Below are 21,687 nucleotides of genomic sequence, written 5' to 3'. Positions count from 1 at the left end.
ACCTATCCCACAGAGAGAAGCCAACCCCACATTACCATGAACACTCATCCCACAGACTATGACTGAGCCCCACTCTCTCATCTGTCCAAATCATATCATTCAGAAGAGCAGATGGGACCTGCTTGGCAGGATCCCATGGGGACAGAAGGGCCCAGGAAATCTGGTTGACCCTCAATGACAACCTCCCCAAAGCATTGTCCTTTCCAACATGTAGGAATCTGAGCAGGAAGGGCAGAAGGCCAACATGGATGAATGAGACTTTCCTGATCAAGCTTAACCATAAAAATGAAGTACACAGGGGACAGGCTACTCATGACGAATATAAAGACGTGGCCTGAGTGTGGAGGGACAGAGTTAGAAAAGCAGCACCACTGACCATCTTTGAGAGGTCACAATGATCAGAGGAGATTCCTGAAGACTGGAAAAGGGCAAATGTCACACCACCTTAAAGAAGAACAAGGAGATTGTGGGAAAATACAGGCCAGTCTGCCTAACCTCAGTCTCCAGGAAGATTATGGAACAAATCCTCTCAGAAGCCATTTCCAGGCACATGATGGACAAGAAGATAATTGGGAACAGCCAGCACAGATTTAGCAAGGGCAACTTGTGCTTAACTGACCTGATTGCCTTCATGATGAAATGACTGGCTCTGTGGACAAGAGTCCACATGTCTCCCACTGTATCCTTTCAGACAAATAAGTAGAAGGCAGGTGGAAAATTGGCTGAAACTTTGGGCTCAAAGGTTTGTGATCAGCCTTTATATAAAGGACAGCTGGCAGCTAGTTGCCAGTGTCATCTCTCAAGGATTGATAATATGGCCAATACTGTTTGGTATCTTTACTAACAAGCCGGGAAATGGATGGTGTGTAAACTCAACAAGTTTATAGATTGCAAAGTTTTCAAGCTGGTAGGGCAGGGCTGCTATTCATCAGAGGGACCTTGATAGGCTGGAGATATGGGCCTACAGGAACCTTATGGAGTTCAACAAAGGGAAATGCCAAGTCCCGTGCCTGGACAGAATAACTCCATGCAACAGTGCAGGCTGGGGGCCAACGGGGTCAAAAGCAGATTTACAGTAAAGGATGGGGGTACATGGTGGAGGATTTGAACATGAGCTAGCAGAAGTGAAAAAGGCCAAAGCACATGGGGCTGTATTAGCAAAAATGCAAGCAGCAGATCAGAGAAAGTTATTTTTCCCCGCTATTTGGCACTTGAGAGACTGCATCTGGAGTACTGTGTCTAGTTTTGGACTTCCCAGTATAACAGAGATCTTGCTGTACTGGAATGAGCCCAACAGAAGGCTATCAAGAAGATTAGGGGGCACATGCCGTATTGGAAAAGGCTGAGGGAACTGGGTTTGATCAGCCTGAAGAAGAGAAGGCTAATAGGAAATCTTATTGCTCTTTACTTCTTCCTAGTGGGAAGGAGAAGATGAAGCCTGATTCTTCTTGGATGTATGCAGTGACAGGGTAAGAGACAACAAATACCAGGTTCAACATGGGAAATTACACACAAGGGGAAAAAAAATTTCACCATGAGAGTAGTGCAGCACCAGTTTTCAGTATACTAATCATAACATAGAACGAAGAAACCAACCCCATAAAACCTGAGGTTTAAGCTGTTAATGCAAGTAGTAATCTATGGTTAGATGAAAGCACTGGAAAGCTGGAAAGCCTATTAGGACAAGGTAGAACTCACTGAAACTCACACCATCAGTGTAAGATACTTCTCCTGACTGTCACTTTGTTCTTTTGACAAACTGAACACAATTTATCAGGGATACAAATGAATTTGTCAATACCATTTTTTTTCCTTTGTGGCAAATTTGCAATTCTTTATTGTTCCACACTGGAATTCGCTGTGACTGAATGGCAACTGCTCTCAGGAGCACCTGACATTATATAGAGCAACATTGGCACAGCAAACGTTGGTCTCATCCTATAAATGTTTTTTATGTGCATGAAGGTCACTGTTCCAACAAAATGTCTCTTTCCTCATAGCTTCATTACTGAACATAAATTATACAGTAAAAGAAATAACTTTCAATAGGAATATCAACATATGACAACTGGCTACACAACCAGACATGTTTCTATTTAACACATCTGATGTAAGGAAGCTATTAATTTTCTAAATGCGTAGCCAAACTTCTTTGTAACACCTGACACAGCATTTTGCTAGGGTAATAAAAGAAAGCCTGACAGCTGCAATTTTCTAGAAATATGGATTAAGCCTTTCAATATGCTCTTGGGAAAGTTTTCTCTTCTATAAGCTTCTATAATTTGTTTCAAAATGGCTTGCTTCTGATCATTCAGACCCAGCCTCCGCTCCAGCTACAGCTTATTTTTTGGCATGCACATATCAAAGCATTGGAAAACAAACATATATTCTTCTACATATTCTCTCTGACACTGCTTTTAAAATTCTTTTCTTTAAAACATTTCTTTCAGGTACTCATAACACCGAAGATTACAGTAAAAATCATGCTGATAGACTTGACTAACGCTTCCTCTAAAAAAAACCCCAAATTATATTAACTGAAGGGGAACATTGCAGTGAAAGTAGCTGGTTTCCCCCTCTGAGAACGAGACGCACTGGTGCCTTGTGCTGTCTGGTGACAGGAACTAAATATATTATCTGCATTCTCCATGACATTCCACTTTGAACTTAACATGCCAGTAGTCATGGTACGAGTGAATGGACAGCTGCCATGAGGGAGGCATTTAGTGTTTGAAACAAAGATTAATAGAGGAACCACAGCTAAATATAAAATAAATATAATAAATACATGTGGCAAGTACCTTTATATTTATCATTTTAAAATATTTGTTCTAAAATTCGCATTGTTTAAGAACCCATCAAGTTACAAGATAATAGATTCTTGCTACTATTAAAATTGCATCACGTAGCCCTCTGTGCATGTAGTATCATTTGTGCACAGTAGCAACAGCAGATGTCTAAAAGTAAGTCTGCTAACTTTGTCCTATTTTAGAAAGAGCTAAAGAACAAGTTTAAGATTTGCTTTATTTATCCTGGCATTTCCTTTGTTTGCCTCTCAGTACCACTTCACATTAATTAATTAAACTACTCAGTAGACTAAAAAACTACTAAACGCATTCTACAATTTAGGTTATCACAAAATATTCTCACGCTATGTTCTGATCAGATGAGAACAAAGAAATGTGAAAGCATTGAACAGTATCATTTACATATGTGCTCAGTATTTAGAAATGTCAAAGTCTGCTATAGAAAATAATTGCTTTAGAATTTAAATAGTTCAAAAGCATATAATTTTTCATAGACTGTATAACAGTCTTATGATAAAATGTGTGTGCTCTCACAAAGAGGGAGAAACCATACACAGGAATATGCTTTAAGAGAAATTACTGCATTTACAGAGTATAGGAGAAAATTCTGGATCAAATTCACAGCTTTAGCTGTGCACACATAACTCCCACTCCCCCCACAGGGACAGATTATACAGTCTTCAAATCTAGACTTCAGATCTTTATCACTGCAAAAGCGTAGGGGTCAGTCCCTGGGTGTTTTGCATTTGTCCCCTGGAATATAGTTGCTATAAGCATTTACAGAGATGTTCATAGGAATATTTTGAGCTTCATCATTTTCATTACAGAAAGTAAAAGCTTAGAGTAGTTCACCTTTCATGTCTGGCACTCTCTCACTTGATTTTCAAAAGGAAACACAAATGCAATACTCAGGACTGCAAGACAGTGCTTACTGCAACTTCTATAAATAACACAAGTTTACTACAACTAGCTCAAACTAATTAGACTAATATGATGAGAGGGGAAACCATTACTATCCCATTTTGCAGACAAAGAATAGGCAGAGACAGACTATATGGCATCCCTACAGTCATGCAAGCAGCTTGCAGGACAGCCATGGAGTGGATTCATATATCCCAATGTCAGGTCAGTGTCGTAATGACAAAACCCTCCTTGCCACCTAAACATTACATCCAATTAGACAAGGACATCTCAAAGCAGAGAAATTTAATTTCTTCCTCACTGAACTCTTAGATCCTTAAAAAATGCCAGCAGAGCAATCATGAAAACCCTAGTGACAGTTTGGGCACACTGTGCTAACACAAAGATTTTTGGATTAAACACATCGCATGTTACAGCCAGTTAACCTAGTACTTCAGTTTTGACAGATTCAAGACTGTTAAAAATAATAAAGTTTTTAAGCTCCTTTATGAACATTAAAATGAAAAGCTGTACTGAATGAAGATCATCTCTGGTTCAGAAGCCCAGCACCTGCACTCCCCATGGTCAGCCTGTTTGTGATCCCAATGGTACTTGTTTAGCGTCTCTCCAAGAGCCTCTACAGCTCTGCTAACACCACCGTCACACACTTAATCACAGCCATGTTTATTTTTGTTGGCAGACCTACACAGGTCCTGCGTAACACTTCTTAGCACTTAATTCACTCAAGTGTTACTTTTATACCTACAAACGACTCGCAGAAAACAAATGTTAAAGTACAAAATACATCTGGTTTGTCAGCACCACTTGTTTCTGACAATTCTCTTTGACTTATAAATGTAACTCACAATTTCACAGCGGGGCACAAGACTTACAGGCAGAATAATAACACCCTCTAAACTAGTATCTCACAAGGATTTGGGATTAAAGATACTTAAGCGTGAAACATTTGCCAAGTAACCTCATAAAAAGAAAAAATACTAAGACAAGAACTCAGTGATAGTAAATGCCATCTGTAATAAAAAGCATGGCAAAAGTTTGTAATCCTCTCTAGATAACAGCAGTAACAACTACATAAAGTCTCCCACCCAGTTCATTTGACAGGAACTATCCACAACTGCTCAGCAAAACCAAGAAGGACGCGACTTCTATTTCTAGCAGCTGTCTCTAATGCTGAATGCCCTGTGCACGCTTTGGAGGGAATAATGTTTTCCTACTTAGCTGTTGACAATGAGAAACTAAAGTGGCACAAAACATCAGTGGTTGAATAAGATGAGTGCAGAAAAAAAAAAAAAAATCCCCAAAAGAGAACCAGCCTTTCAACAAAAAGAGCTGAGATCCACAGATTATTATTAGCACAAGCTGATAGTGAATGGGAAGAAAGCCAAAGGTGTACCAGTGCTTTAGGAAAGGACTCAGGATGACCTAAAAAGCATCAGTGTAAATCTGGCGTTAGTGTGAAGTAAGCAAATAGTCACAATGCTCATCAGCAGAAGATAAGTATATAATTGATACCTCTCAAAGTCTTTCTGGGAAAATGTTTAACATGCATTTTTAATTTTATGGCAGGTCATATAAGACTTGATCACTCAGGAGCACAAATAACTTTTCAGGCATGAGCTGCTATGATCCTTGGTCATATATTAACCTCAACTGAAAAAAATGACCGTTCTGTGCCAGTAAATGTGAAAACAAAGGTAAGAAGTCAAAGGCTAGGAAAGGCAGGTGAGTGGAGGAGCACTTTCACCTGGAGGTAAAAGGAGGGAGCAAATGACTTTTCCTTCTTTCTTCCAAGCTTATTTGCCTCTCTTACAGTTCAGAGTCATCTAGTCTTCCATTCTTGAAGATAAAACAAAGAAAATACTCACAAAGGGACAGGGAAGAACAATTAAAATAAAAACAGCTTCTCTGTCTCGTGCACACTTTTAATTGTAATTTGTTGACCAAGTTGAGCTCATGCCATTCTCAGATCATCAGCCATTCTCAGATCTACGAGACTATGCTAGTACCAGCCATCAGCCATTCTCAGTTCTACGAAACTATGCTAGTACCAGACAGTGTAAGGCTTAGCTTTTAGCAGCTTCACCAGTTGAGGACTTGATCAAAGGAATCATGCTGATTACTTAGAACACTTTTTTCTTGAGCAGAAGGCAACAGAGAGAGGAAAGATGAGGAACAAAGTGGAGGAAGGAAAGTAGTGCACAGGGTAAGAGCAGAACCCTACATCTTGCACTCCAAGTGACTTGCTTGGGATTTAGCCACAGTGGATAGGAGTGATGATGCAGACTCTCTTTTCTATCCCAAGCTCTAGGATTTATCCAGCAACATTGCAGCAGGCACTGGCTCCAAGAGTGCACTGAAGCCGGGGTGGCTGAACCACCTGAGGCCTGAGGGTCAATAGATCTCACTGGCTACTGATTTTTAACAACAGGAATAAAGCCCTGTATTAGAGCCAATCTTCAATTAGTGCATCTGTTCAACTAAAAGAAAAGAAAAAATAGTCACTGGCTTACTTATTAAGGGTATTGATTATACTTATGTTTTATAAAAAACATTAATAGAATCTTTTTTCAAAAAATTAAATTAAGCAATTCAGCTCTCAGAAGCTGCTTTTACAACAGATGGGCTTACAACTCCAACGTTTACTCTTCCATTATATCTCCTATAAACTAAACTTGCAAGTTCTTTAAGCAACAGCTTGCTTTTTGCTTTCGTCTCTCTGTGCCACCTACCAGAATGGGGTTTTGATCTTCCCCTAGACATAAAGGATAATAATATATATTTTTTAAAAACCACAGAGCTACTAACTGACTTTAAAATAAGATTACATAAATAATTGAATGTTTCCAAACATTTTCTTTTCTTGGACAGTGAGATACAGGTTCCAAAAAGAATGTGAAATATACAGCTGTGAATATGGAGTTTTGCTGGAAGGATATGTCCCCACTCTCCCAAAGCCTATCTGTCTGTCTAACCTTTCTGAGTCAGACCAAAAATTAGAACTTTCCAGAATTTTCCACTAGCAAGGGGAGAAGAAAGTTTTGGAGAAAGAGCTTTTAACAAAAAGATTAGATGACAAAAGAAGGGGGCGGGGAGGGCAGGTGGCTGGAGCGGGTGTTTTTCACCACCCTGACTATCCTACAACCCAAAGAATGCAAAATAGAGCTTAAACGCCCCTTCTGCCTGATTAGAGCTGGAATTCAAAGTGCTCCTCCAGAAAAGCATCTTCCCTCTTGCTCTTCTAGAACAAGTTGCTCTCAAACCTCTCCCTTGGAATATCTGCAGTCAAGTGGGCAGGACACTTGCTGGCAAGGGCAAGGTGTTCATTCACCTCTCCGCTCCGACCCAAGCTGTCAGTCATGACCACGCATCCCAAAGCACCGTCACCAGAGAACAGAGTGCAGAGGGGGTGGAATCACATCTTCTTAACTTGCAATTGATGCTAGCACCCCCAGTTTCTGTTTTTTTTGGTCAAAACTAACAACCCTAGTTGAACATAAATTCACAAAGAGTTTCAGTTTCAAGGGTATTATTTTTTTAAACTGAACACATTCAGTGAGAAAGGTTCTGAATGTTTTTGCACCTAAAATTGATTTTATTTTTCCAACCTCTTATTCCATCATTTTGATCTTATAAAAAGACACAATTTTTTCTTGCAAATCTTACCTCATCTACCTCTTTTGTACATCACAGCTATATCGACACTTCTACTACTCACTGTAATGAGCTCTGCTATTCAGCTTATGCATCAAATGTGTCGCACACCATGTGAAAAGCAAAATTTTGTCACCTCAGTTCTCAGCTGGAGAAGGGAGCTCTTTTTGGTGACAGTCTGTTCGGCCTAACTGTTCAAACAACTCTTTCTAACCACAAAAAGCTTTACTCAGCTCTCACCCTAGTGCTGTACTGTCACATCTGCACAGATTATAAAACCTCCCACTGTAAAAGTTACCACAGGCTAGTAAGTTCTGTTCTCAGTCACTGGCACATCATACAAAAGCTTCACGCTTCGTCACAGAGCGTTCTGGTCTCATGTGGAATGCTTCTGAGAAACAAACAAACCAAAAAAACCCAAACTGGAAAACCTCACACAGATAAAGGAGATTCATAAAGAGAACCTGTTGCTTCAAATAATAACAAAAAGTATACTCTGCTTGTTTTGCAGCTTCATTTCTGTAGTTATTTATGCTGTAAGGAAATGGCCTCAAAAATGCTGTCTACATACCAGAGTTTTGGGACCTAATTCTCCCTGATGTAGTTTGGAGAGTTCACCTTCAACAAAACAGGCGGGAGGATAAAATTCAAAAATTATTCATCCTGGGTGTTAAAAAATGCTTCAGGGATGTTGAAATATCCTCTTGTTGTTGTTGTTTTAGCTTGGACAGAAAGAGAAGTCCCATTGCCAATGTGGCTCCGTTTTCCGTTTCAAAGAGCTGGCTGTATTCAGTGGTATCAGCAGTGAGAAGGCAGTAGCAGGGCATCTGCGTGGGCAGGAGACACCACTACCCTCTCTGCCTTAGACATAAGCAAGACTAAATCTCCAAAATCTTTCAAGAGCATGTTAGACAAACTAAAGAGGTTTCTAGGCTTCTATTTAAACTTTTTGTAAGACTCTGTGGGAGATGACTTTTTGAAACCTACAATTAAACAACAAAAAAGAATTAGAACAATACTCACATTAGGAGGGTTTCGAATACCAGAACACCTGTAGCATATAAACCAGGAAAAGTTACTAACCAACTATTATATTCTAACACCTAGAATATTTTTTCATTTCCTAAGAAAGAAGAAGAGGTTCCAAAGGTGCAAGCATGCATTCAGTTATGCTACCAGTCACGTTCACAGTACTGACAGTTGGCATGGTAGGTATGCTTCAAATACATAATTTCTTGGAAGTTATGAAGCTTGTGCTTTATAACTGTATCACCTAGAAGGCAATATGCAATTCATCCCCCACATTTTCTGTTTTTTTATTTTTATACGTAATACATGCGATCCATGGATCTCACTAAGCCCAGGATTTATATATACAAAATAGCAAACACCACTTGTAAGAGATGATCTGCAACAATACATTCACTCTGTACTCTGCAAAGGTAACAAGAGTACAAAAAGACAAAATTACTAAACAGAGAATACAAGACTAATAAAATAAAAGACACTGCAAGCAATTCTGGTGCTCGGACAAGGCCTCTAGTGCTATTTTAGATGTCCTAGACACCTGCACAGGACTAGCTGACGTGTGCAGAGCTGGAGAAGACTCAGGCTTCACTGAAGCAGATACTGAGGGTCCAAAGACATTACACAGGCTGAGTGCCATACATCACAGCTAAGTACCTGAAACTGGAGAAGGGCTTATGTTCTGTAGATTCAAATGCAACCCAGGAGAATGCAGGACAAAAAAAAACCCTGAAGAACCATTTGCTATTGGCTCAGAATAATGTAAAAACTTCATGGAAAACACACGAAAAGCCAATATTTGCCTGTGGTAATAAAGGAATGCTCAGTCAAGACAGCATCATTGCAGAAAAGCTAAATTAATTATTTGCATGATATTCACTATGCAAGAAGAGAAGACCTTGACAGTCTAAACCAAAGTATTAGCAGAGGAAGCTTTGGGGTGGATTAACAAAATGAAGAGGCACAAAACACCCAGACCCAAGAGTTCACTCAAGAGCTCTAAAACAATGGAAGCATGATCAAATCAGCTGCTATAATAAACAAGAGAATTGGTAGGCACACGGGAATATGATGTAATGGGGAAAAGAAAGCATGGCTTTGTAAAGAGAAGTCATAACTCCAAGATCACTAGCATTTCTGTAAGGAGTTAATGATTATTTGGATAAGGATGACTTGGTTAATGTAGTATATTTAGATTTCTGAAAAGCTCTCACAAGCCAAAAGCTCTTAATTTGTCACAAGGTAAAATAAAAGGTCTGTCGTGAATTACTATGTAAAGGATGGAACAGAATAAGTGGGCAGTTTTCATAGTGTTACTAGTGGAATTCCAAAACGACCTGCTCTATTAAACATAAATGCCCTGGAAAAGATGGCAAACAACACAGTTATAAATTTGCTAAACTACTCAGGCCAGCTCCAAGTAAAGCTGCCTACAGAGAACTGCCATCACGGTGACTACACACGGCAAGTGCCAGCGAAATTCTGTGTCGATAAATGCAAAGTAAAAGACAACTCAAACTGAGGATGGGCAAGGGTAAGTGCTAAATTAACTACTGTTCCCAAGGAAAAGATCTTGGAGTTGTTTCCAATAATTTTCTGAAAACAACAGCTCAGTGGCCAATGGCAGTCAAAAGGGTGGATATACTGTCAAAAATTATTAGGAAGGAAACACAGAGCAAAACAGAAAACATCATCAAGCCAAAGTGCTCACATCTTGAATCTCTCACACAAAGCTCATCAGCAGCCTCAGGAAAAAACAAGGCTCTTCAGCTTGGAAGAGACACCTCGGCATCGTGAAAACAACAGAAGTCTACAGAATCAGGAATGAGACTGCAGGAAGTGAACAGAGATTGACAATTCATTATTTGTTATGTTAGGAAAACTTAACACCCCCAGCTTTTTGTTGCAGTTATTAGGCAGCAAGCGTAAAATAACAAAAAGACTTTCTTAGAAAATGCATAATTAACTTGTAGAACTCGTCGCTACAGAGGCTCAAAGCATAAATATGTCTGAATAAAAACAAGTTAATGAAAGACAGCATTAAACACAATGGTTTGGATGTATCTTCCATCCTGTCAAAAGTAGGATTTGCTCTATTTCTCCTACTCTCTTTAAACGTCTGCTGCTGGTCCCTGTTAGATGCAGAACAGCAAGTTAAGTTATGTTGTCTAACCCAATGTAGTGGCACTTACATACCTCTTGCTCTTCTCTGCCAGTCCAAATGTGAGTGTTCTTCAAGCTGTCATACAAGGCTCCTGTTTTCCTGTCCAGCCTCAGAAGTGTTTGCTTCTGAGTAGCTACTGTCCTTAGCTCTCCTTAGTCAGACCAAAATACTGTCAAATTAATCACAGTTATCAAAGGCAATTATTTTATTTAAAATTGCAGATGGAGAAGAAATGGAGAAGATGGAGAGTCCAGCTATCGAGAAGTGCAAGATACTCTTTGCTCCTGATGCTCAAAAGCGGATGCAATACTGGCAAATAAGACAGTCTTTGAGCAACAATAAACAAGACAAGCTAAGAACAGAAAGAGCTGGTGTCCAGCGCTGCAAGGATCTGGCAGTGTGCTTGTCTTCTGTTTATAGAAAGCATAATGGCAGCATACAGTCCCTTCCAGGGACTGAGCAGAGGATTTATGCAGTGTCTGCACTATATAAACCTGCTTGATGTGCCACTTAGCTTTTACAATGCCTTACTAAAACCAGAGAAAAATAAAACATACATCTTACACCTTCTCCCTTTCCAAAATATTGTTGCAAATGACACAAATCTGATGTACCTATCAGCCTACCACTAAATATACCTTGTTCCCAAAAAAACTAATGCTTCGAACTAGAGTAGAAAAATAGAAGTGAAACAGGTCATCCCTAAATTTAGATTCCTTTTTCATGTACAAATAACTGAAGGTGAAAGCAAGGCATATAAGCATTTAACTAGTTGATTCTGAATACAGAGATACTTTTAGATCTTTTCAATTATTTACAGGCCTAAAAGGGTGGTCAAACATGAAAAATATGTCCAATTATTAAGAATAAAAATAAAATAAAAAATAGATCATGCTTACTTTCCTAAAAATACCTACAGTACTAAACACACATTCAGCAAGGGCAAATGCCTGAATCTACAAGCACCCAAGCAGTGTTTACTCTAAAATCTCTCTCTCTTTTAATCCCCATTCATTTTGCCCAAATGTAATACTTTTAGATTATATTTAAAAATTATTCTGCTGCATAAGGATAGTGTGAAAGTGTGCTTGAAATGACTTACTCCTACTTGCTCCTTTTAAAACAGATTGAGAAAAAAATAAGCATTTTTTTATCTTCAAGCAATTTCATTCATTGACTCATGACCATTAACAACATTTATAGCTCTGTAAATTACAATCAGGATAATCAAATCTTGTGCTTCGGGGTATGAGCTGATCACCATGGGAGCTGGGACGAAATTTTCTCCCATCTGCTGCACTACACAGTTGTATAGGTGCATTGTTGGTATGATGGAAAGTTCACCCTATGTGAATGCTGGTGGCAGAATCTAAGGCTTTGAATGCCAAAAATGTCAGAATGACAAATTCTGCATGATTGATGAGAAATCCCTGCGAAGCCTCCCCGCTCGCTGCCAGACTCTGCTGCTGTGCTCTGCGCACGGACCGCGAGACCAGTGAGTCTATGACTTCCAGGACAGTCTAGACAACACAGCTAAAGCAAGGCAGACAGAAATAGAGAAGCATCTCTTTCTTACAAACTCTGAATTTTAATTTCTCCTGTTGTAAACAGGTCCTTGACTGACTAATCTTACCCCCAGCAAATATAATTTGATTTTACTGTAGCCATATATGTAAACATAATATGAGAAAATCATGGCATTAACATTATTAACTACTAACAAAATTATATTCCTCAAGTAAAAGCTGGAACATAACTTAATTTAATCTAATACATTCCATGCACACAGACACACATATAGACACTCACACCAAAATAACATTAATTTAAACATCATGTTTCTGAAATCCACTAATCTGAGGTCAGTATATATAAGATTGAAAACTGCACTTAAACAGGATTCCTCTGTCATTCTATCATATTTGCCTATTACCATAGGACAATACTAAGCACAAATATTTCAGAGAAATCTGAATCAGGAGGAACTTCTATTTCAATTTCCCATTGTAAAATAACAAACTAAAACTAGGAGTTTGCTAGTGTACATAGGAGTGATACCAGCAATAGCTGTAGCCCAACCAAGAATGTTAGAGCTTTAAGTGCCAACTTTAAACCGCCAGCTTAAAATTGCTATCCATAAAGTTATCGGGACACACATGTGAACTCCACAGCAAAGCTTTGCAGACCCCTAAGCCTGCAACCTCACTGTGAGTGCGCAGGAGATGGCATTTACCCTCTCCTTTAACCGAGTGTTATAGCCGTACAGCCCCCAAGAACCACAAAAGATGTCGGAAGAAAAAGGGTGAGTTGGTAACCAAAATTCTTGCCAAAATACTGTTCTAAGGAAACATATTTCTATTAAGCATGGGTAGAGAAGCTTCACTACTGGCTTAGTGATTCCTCCTTACACTCTTTCTGCTAGGAAGCTCCAGTTTATCTGTGAGTCAATGTCACGGGGATGAAGCTAAGAGCTGGAGTTGGTCTGTCATTAGTTTTGCTAAATACAGGGTTGGACGTACCACATAAACCTGCATGGTAAATTTGAGACAAAATTTACAAGAGCATGTCTCTAAAGAAGTTGCTGAAATCCATAAGATTGCTCCACACTGTCTTTAAGATACACATTCAAGCATCAGAACATGAAGTACCTGATCTGTAATGTTTTAATTTTGTTCCTAAATATTCACATTCTCTCTCCCCCTAGAAGTTTTCATAGAAAATTGTGGGTTTATGTATGCATCAAAATACTTCCCCTTTGTGTCTGCAAGACTACTTTAGACTAGAAAACTCACTTAAAAATTATATTAATTTCCACATTTACTCAAATGGCAGCAGGACAGGGGGTGTAAGAAAACAGGTATGGCACGGAAATCTTGGCATCTGAGTGAGTATTCCAGCTTTTGAAGCAGCAACAGAAACACGTCCTTCTAATTAAAAATGATTGTTTCAAGAAAACCAGTATGTACTTAAGAACAGTGTTTCCAGTAGTTCACTTAATATTGCATAGATATACTCTGTAGTAAAGTTTTGTTATAAAAGTGAAATTCAAAAAACAGTTTAGGTATGTGCATGTATAAGTAAAGCAGTGTGTGTATGTGTGGGTGTGTAAATACTATATATCCAGATGCAAACCCTCAACGCATTGAGTAAACTTCAGCTCTATACCTTAGTACTCAATCCTGAGTCTGGTTACCTTCCGGATTGCTAAGTCTTTCTAAATTAGAACAAGCAATTTCTCTTTGTTTTACCTAATATTTGAAAATGGCAAAAAAGTCCCATGGGTCACTGAAAATTATCCCTTCATTCCTGCCGCCTGTTTCAAGTCAGTCAAAACATTCCAGACTTCAAAAGGGGGCTTTGCCTGCTTAGGCCATTTTGGTGTCCTTCTACGGTTGGCCTATGAGGGATTGGTTATTTGGATAAATTAGTTTGTGGAGCCTGCTGGCCTTCTAGAAGACCTTAGTGTCTGACTGCAAATTAGTTCTACTGAACATGTAGAAATCCCTGGGCAGACGAGAAGAAATAAATGGTGATAAAATCTAATACTACAATGTTTGTAATGTGATTTTATTCTGCTCTGTAGCTTGTAAGCAAAGCTAATGTTGAATTAAAAATTTTAAAATATAAAAATGTCCATGAAAGCACAAAATCAGATCAGTATCCGAGTCACAGCAGAGAAGGCTGGATGCCAACTTTAAAGTTAAACTTCCAGCAGGAATCTTTTACAAGAACAAACAAAAAACCTCCTGGTTTTCCACAAAATCAAGTAGGTATTTACATTACGGATGCACCCCCGCTTAAGCCAGGAAGTCACACAGCTGAATTCTGCTGGAGCTTGGGCTGTGAATAAACTGCTATGCAGTCATTTAGCGCATAGTTGTACAACTGCCTAAGGAGAGTTTATCCTTAAGGAAGAAAAGTCAGAGAGCCAAAACTAACAAACATGGCTCCTCGAGCGGAACAATGGTCCAGAAAACCTAGTAAAAAAGAAAATAAACTTCACTGGCAGTTTGCTTTTTACTGTTAAGGGCTAAGCTACAACTTCATCAAGACTTTCAAGAAGAGACTTCACGCAGAACAGTATGCATACAGTGCACATATATAGCGGCTGGAAAGAGTCAGATGGATTGTGTGTTTTTTATATACCCATTTTATACCCATTTTTGTAGGGTGATCTAAAAATGCCTCACACCATAACTAAGACAAAGATCCACCTCTCCGAGGAAAAGAGAGTTTGTAGCTAAGATCAGTGGTGGTATCTGTTGACAGACCCCAATGAAATCCCTGCAAGGTCTCTGTCCTGCTCCTAAAGCTGGGACCAGAAGGTCAGCACTGATGTGTGTGTGCGGAAAATGCACTAAGAATCACGCTGGCAGTGGGATTAGTTTCCAGTATCGTTGACAGAAAATTACAAACGCTCATTAAAAATAAGAGCTATGATGAATGCTGTGTTTAGGCTCTGGTTCTGCAAAGATGAATATGCCCAACACTACGAGCTGCGGGCAGAAGTACTTCTGACAGTGCTGCAAGCATCGTTGCTTACAGCACTGCAGGGTTTCTGCCACCGATTAGGAAAAGTATATTATAAGTAACAAGAATTCCTCTGTGGTGTTATTGCAAAGCCAGCTGAATGAATAGTTTGTAGAGAATAAGGTACGCTCTTCAAACTGTCCACAAACAGCTTCCTATTTTCAGGAGTATTTTCACTAAAATATTTTTAAAGAAAAAAATTCTACTAATAGTTACTGATTGAACAGTTACCATAGACCGCCTAGCAGCAGCTCATTTCAATTTGGGGAATTTAAATACATCAGCTAGTTCCGGCTGTTCATTATTTTTGACACTTACTGAGTGTTATAAGTGGGTTTTGTGGCTTATGTTTCCAATACCCTATGAATTGCAGATAGAGAGGGGAAGGGGAGTGGGAAGGGTGCAGGCGATTACATTTTATAGGCTCAGTTACAGATTGCAATTGTGTGGTGCTTGTTGGTTATTGCCTTGCAGAAGTTTCCAAAAAGGAAGCGTGTTCCACATTTCTTCAGAATAGCAAGGGAACGCAGAAGGGAGTACAGTGCTGTGCCAGCCTTTGAGAGAAACTGAGGTAGCACCAATATACATGATTTTCACAGGTGACAATGCTATGAGTTTTCAACCAAAGGTACAATACTTGTATTTTCACCCATTTTCCTCATAGACTTTGTTCCCTAATGTGACAAACAGGTAGTGTGATAGCACGACAAACATACCGTCGATGACGTTGTTCAAACCTGGAGGTCGTGCTTGGCTGTCACCAGCCATGCCCACGGGCACAGCCATGCCACCACCATGGCGGTGGCCTCTGAAACCACTCCTGGGCTGGAGAGCCATGCTGCTGAATCCCAGCTCACCTCAAAACAAAATGAACTTTCTAGCCCTCCTGGTAGTGAAGATAACCTTGAAAATGTGAAGAGAGTGTAATCTGATGCCTCAGTAAGACTGCAAAGAGCTTGAAACAAAGACGGAGAGATGTGAACTGCCCCAGCCATCTCTCTCTGGGCCCCATGGACTCAGCATTTCTGTGGTCGTGGAGTCTGGCGTTTTTCCAAGATTCCACAGAATCTCGCATGTTTGCTGCAAAATTCATTATTTTGCTGCAGCCAGGTGCTGGATGTTTTTTGGTTTGGGTTTTTTTTCCCCCCTCCTTTTCTTGCTGAAACCAGCTCCTTGCCCTGCATCATTCCATTAGCGGAGGTATGAAGCGAATTTTTGGTGCAAGCGCCGCTCTCCGATACATGGCATGGGGTAAGCAGGAGAGTGGTGTCCGGCAAGCAGCAGGGAGGAGCAAGAAGTTGGAAGTATGCAGCCAGGCTGCCCAGAGCGCCGACCAAAAGCTGAGGTTTGGGGGCTGCGGGGGGAATCGGAGAAGATTAACTGCTGAAGCAGACTAGGAGCACCTCCTTTCTTGGCTCATTGGGTACACACTGTTTGGATCTAACTTGACTGCTGAGGGCCTCAGAGTCTTCGCTCTGTTTTCCAGATGGGCGAAGTCCATCATCAAAAATACTCAATGCTGAAAATACTTCTTGGTGTACAATTTTGCAATGAGAATTTTCAACTATGAGCCCGGGTGGGGCAGGAATGAAAGATATTTAATGCTATATAATAACCTAATATTGCAACCAAAGAGAGACTGACAGAGAAGAAATACCCTCCAAAATATTCCCAGAGGGTATAGTAATTGCTGAAAACATGCTAGTATTTACTTGTGAAAACTTCCTTTTGCTGAATCTTGCAAATGAGTAAAAAATATGCATTGTTTTAAAAATCAGCCAAATTAAATGAAACAAAATGCTTGCTTACCTCTACAGTGCCCTTTTGGAGGTTTTTAAAAAGTTGTCATCAGGGTACCTCTAACACAGGTGTTTATCTACCTCAAGCATATCAAGCCAGAATCTTCCGATTATCCGTGTTCGTCATGTTTCTAGGGCTTCTAGAGGGTTTTGAGGGCAATCCATTCATGCTAATGCCAACTTTGGGACTGGTAGAGATTTAGCCTACCACGAATGTAAGTCACAAAAATTTTACATTAATTTTTTGAAACCAATTTGGTATAAGATGTATTGTGACCCATTCTCATTTGCCTTACAATCAGAATTTCTCTAACATCCAAACTGACTTTTTCATCTCAAAAATATTTAAAACAAGATGTGGTGTTTTTCTTTTCAGGTATGCGTGAGCAGTGGGACTCACTGCAAATGACCAGCAGGCAGAAAAGTCCCCTCAGGATGATGAAGAACAGGGCTTACAAACTCAAACAGAGACTGAAGCACAAGTATAATCTGGCATGAGATGGCACCCTATCCATGGCACTTCAAAGTGTAAACATGTTGGCTATGTATCTGACTTGCAGATTTCAGTAGCAAGCCAAATACTACTGCTTTGTTGGTGTTTGCTCCAAAGTAGATCAAGTGAAGAAGTACATCCACAGAAAGACCAGTGAGGTGAGCAGCATTGCATTTGGACAGTCTTTGAGTTGAAACAGCCCAGTCATTGAGGCAGCCCAGCTGTAGGAACTTAGAATAGAACAGAATAGTTCAGTGGGAAGGGACCTACAATGATCATCTCGTCCAACTGCCTGACCACTTCAGGGCTGACCAAAAGTTAAAGCATGTTATTACGGGCATTGTCCAAATGCCTGTCAAACACTGACAGGCTTGGCGCATCGACCGCTTCTCTAGGAAGCCTGTTCCAGTGTTTGACCACCCTCTTGGTAAAGAAATACTTCCTAATGTCCAGTCTAAACCTCCCCTGGTGCAGCTTTGAACCATTCCCACATGCCCCATGACTGGATACCAGGGAGAAGAGATCTGCACCTCCCTCTCCACTTCCCCTCCTCAGGAAGCTGTAGAGAGCAATGAGGTCGCCCCTCAGCCTCCTTTCCTCCAAAGCTGACAAGCCCAAAGTCCTTAGCCGCTCCTCACAGGACATGCCTTCCAGCCCTTTCACCAGCTTTGTTGCCCTTCTCTGGACACATTCAAGGACCATCACATCCTTCTTAAATTGTGGGGCCCAGAACTGCACACAGTACTCAAGGTGAGGCCGCACCAACGCTGAACACAGCGGGATAATCACCTCTTCTGACCGGCTGGTTATGCTGTGTTTGATGCACCCCAGGATGCGGTTTGCCCTCGTGGCTGCCAGGGCGCACTGCTGCCTCATATTGAGCTGCTGTCGACCAGCACCCCCGGATCCCCTTCTGCAGGGCTGCTCTCCAGCCACTCCTCTCCCAATTTATACTTGTGCCTGGTGTTACTGCGTCCCAGGTGCAGAATCTGGCATTTGGACTTGTTAAATTTCATCCCATTAATCACTGCCCAATGCTCCAATCTATTTAGATCCCTCTGCAAGGCCTCTTGTCCCTCAAGACAGTCAACAGCACCTCCCAGTTTATCATTGAGATCTCTGCTTCACTGAGAAATTTGGCTGAAATCGACAACCAATTTATTAATACAGAGATGCAAATTAAAAATAACCCACTGCTTACAAAGATTCAAGAACTCTTGTTTTAGCTTGATAAAACACGAGTGGAACATCTTTAATAGGTGGATATATCATTAGCAAACAAGCTTCAAAGCCTTTTTTGGACTTGGAAAGACAGACACTGAACATCAGTGACTTTTTCAGGTCAGATAATACACTGATATCGTCTGTCTAGCCAGCCTCAGATCTGTGTTATGCTTCTTTCTCAAGCACCTAGTAAAAGAAAGGAAAGGGCAGATGTAGCGTTCAAGTTTGCAAGCACAAGTTTGCAAGTCTATTCCTACAGAACATGAACCGAACACACGACGGTACCATTAGCACCATTTCTCCAGGTGATGAAAGTGTTGGTTAGATGCTAAAATCCCCCCTTAGCTGTATGAACATAATAGAGAGCACAAGTTAGCCTACTGGGCTTATTATGGTATCCTCTTGTGCACATTAACACCAATGGGCTGCATTCCCACATGAAACGTCATCCTCTTTCTCATCTAACAGAGAAATCTTGGTCAAAGACAGTGGCAAAGTCCTCCTCTGCTCTCTCATAGTATTCTCTGATAAACTTTTTTCATTTTCCTTTCCTTTCTCTTTCTCCTGGTACTTCCTCCGTTGTCCATCTAGCTCTATTTTCCTAAAGCATTATACACCTTCAATTCTCAGTTTAATAAAATAATAATAATGAATAAAGCTCCTCCCTTACCCACGTGTACCTGAAATTGCTTCCACAGCATAGTTCTAAAATTAGAGTACCTTTCAACTGGTGCTTGTAGAAAAGTTTTCCTTTTCTCCTATGGACTGCCACCAGGTTTTAGGAGTCGCTACATATGTTTGGGATCTCAAATCCCAAACAGCTTTTGGTTTCTCTGTTGTAAATGCAGTCTTCATCTATCCCTCACCCTCTCTTTCTCCTTCTTGTATGCACACACACAGAGCAGAATAAAGAAAAACGGTGTTCATGCCATCATCTTTATTTTCACTGAGACTATATTGCCTTCTGATTACTGCTTTTAAGAAATCTCCATGTTGGTCAACTGACTTGCAAACACAGCAGCCCATCCAATTATGAATGAATTAAAGAGATGCCTAATTACAGGACTTGATTCACCAGTTTAATACCCCAATTTTAAACCTATCCAATGACACGGCAATCAGAAGAGTCACACCCCACAGTGGTACTTCTGCCCTGTGCCATACACCTTTGGGCTGTTCAGTCCTCGCCGTTACAGAAGCCTGAGTGCTTGTCGATGCAGCAAGTCTATTCAGCAGTTACTGGTTTAGATTTTGATAATTCTGATAGCATCCATGACTACCACCCATTTGGGTAATGTGAAGGGAAATTCTGAGCAGATGAAGTGTTTTACAGGCCCTCTGGACTAAGTGGTGAAAAGAAGGAATGGAATGAATAACCCCAACAGGAGTGCTGGTGGTGCCAAACCATGAACAAATATTTCCCTTAATGCTCCTGTTATGTTAAGTGACAGTTACATTTGTCATTACATACAGCTTCAGCGTACGATTACCCAACCCAACCCCATCGCAGCACATGAAGCCCAGGCTACACCGGGCATACAGAGAGGCAGTATTGCAGTGGAAGCCGCAGAAAAACCCCGCAGCTTCGGAGGAAGGCTTTTCATGCATAGAGGAAAGCCTGATCCCAAATAGAACAAGGACTGGGCTTGGGTGGTGCTGAAAGCTCTGGGACTGCAACTGCAAAGAGGACCATCCCTGTTTAGCGCCAGTCGGTAACCATGGCCACCCCTTTCTCGAGGAGTAAATTGGTCCTTTTCACACATTGCTGTAGCAGCGATGGATAAATACCCAAACGTACACATAGAGACCGGCTGTGGAACAAATGAACATTGGAAAATAATCAAAGCCATATTGCTTCAGACAGTAAAAATGACACTAGGCGAGAAGTGTAACAAAAACATGCAATACAACAGGCTTTTTGTGAGGTGGCTTAGTTCTTTCTGCTCTGTTGCTATGTGAAAAACTAACACAAGCATCGGGGAAACTGGAGGTACAAGGGGAAGAGCGAGAGATGATGCAGAGTACTGTCAAATGTAGAAAATAAACCAGAAAAAAATGCAGGAAATAAATCTAATCAAATTTACTAAATAGCAGGTTTTTGAGTTATTTTACAACTGGTAAAAATAAGGCAACCTCAATGTGCACTGTTTCTGTTAGAACAATCCAGAATAAAAACATATATGTAGCATTTTGATGTTCACTGAGTGCCAAGAATGATATCACAAACTAAACTAACAAATCCATAACACACACTAATCATTTGACTGTGCATGAAATATTATTTTAAAACATTATGAACCATGTCTGACGGTTTGCAAAATTTCTTACTACTGTGACTTTATAAACAGGCATTTACAAGAAACAACAATACCACTAAAGACATGTTTTTTAAGAAACACAAATTTTGCCACTGTTCATAAGACTTTGCAGCAAGGAGTTGCACCCGCTTCCCCCAGAAGCAATATTTGCATATATTCACACAGGCAAAGAGAAATAACTTCAAATAACAGGATGAAAACTCTCTAACAGATCAAAATGTTAATATAAATGCAGCAAGCTGAATATTTCTTAGAGAAAGCAACCACCATCATTTTGTAACACGAATCATTGAAGACAAATATTTTTAAATCTATACTTATTTTCTGTAGCTTTAGCATAAGCCTCCACCTCTCGATGAATTTCATCATTCACAGCTTCCAATCATTAAAAGTGCATGTAGCTTTCTAAAACTTTCCAACCACTTGGTTGCAACAAAAATAATTACCACTTTAAAAGCCATAACTTTTTTTCTCACGACTGACAAGTTGTTTACTTACAGACTTCCCATTTATTCCCTGGGGGTCTTCCATCGAAGATTTCTTCTTCCAAATTATATACGGGCTATTAGTTACAGTGAGGTTCAGACAGTCCTAGTACACACACACACCTGTGGAAAAGACAGTACCACGTTGCCGTATTAATTTGTTGGCATGAAATTAAGAGCTGATCTTTACATCTGCAACTTTCCATTAACTAACAAGTATTCACAAGTTGAGAGCAGTTATCTTCGATGAATTGAATTAATCTTGAAAA

General features: G+C 40.2%; 1 protein-coding gene across 5 annotated transcripts in view; it reads right to left on the bottom strand.

Moving 5' to 3' along the window:
• EYA1 (EYA transcriptional coactivator and phosphatase 1) overlaps window positions 1-21,464 on the bottom strand; it is a gene marked incomplete at both ends in the record, with an annotated part of 155,074 nt that extends 133,610 nt beyond the window's left edge. For all 5 annotated transcript variants that reach the window (XM_082324384.1, XM_082324385.1, XM_082324386.1 and 2 more), the window contains one exon: window positions 21,432-21,464. In XM_082324384.1, the coding sequence (XP_082180510.1) occupies window positions 21,432-21,464 (33 nt within the window). The remainder of the gene's footprint in view (window positions 1-21,431) is intronic.
• Window positions 21,465-21,687: the final 223 nt, after the last annotated feature.

The sequence above is a fragment of the Platalea leucorodia genome, assembly GCF_965183815.1.
Source record: "Platalea leucorodia genome assembly, chromosome: 1".
Classification (NCBI taxonomy): Eukaryota; Metazoa; Chordata; class Aves; order Pelecaniformes; family Threskiornithidae; genus Platalea; species Platalea leucorodia.
Note: the sequence above shows the minus strand (reverse complement) of the source record. Positions and strands in the feature narration are given on the sequence as shown.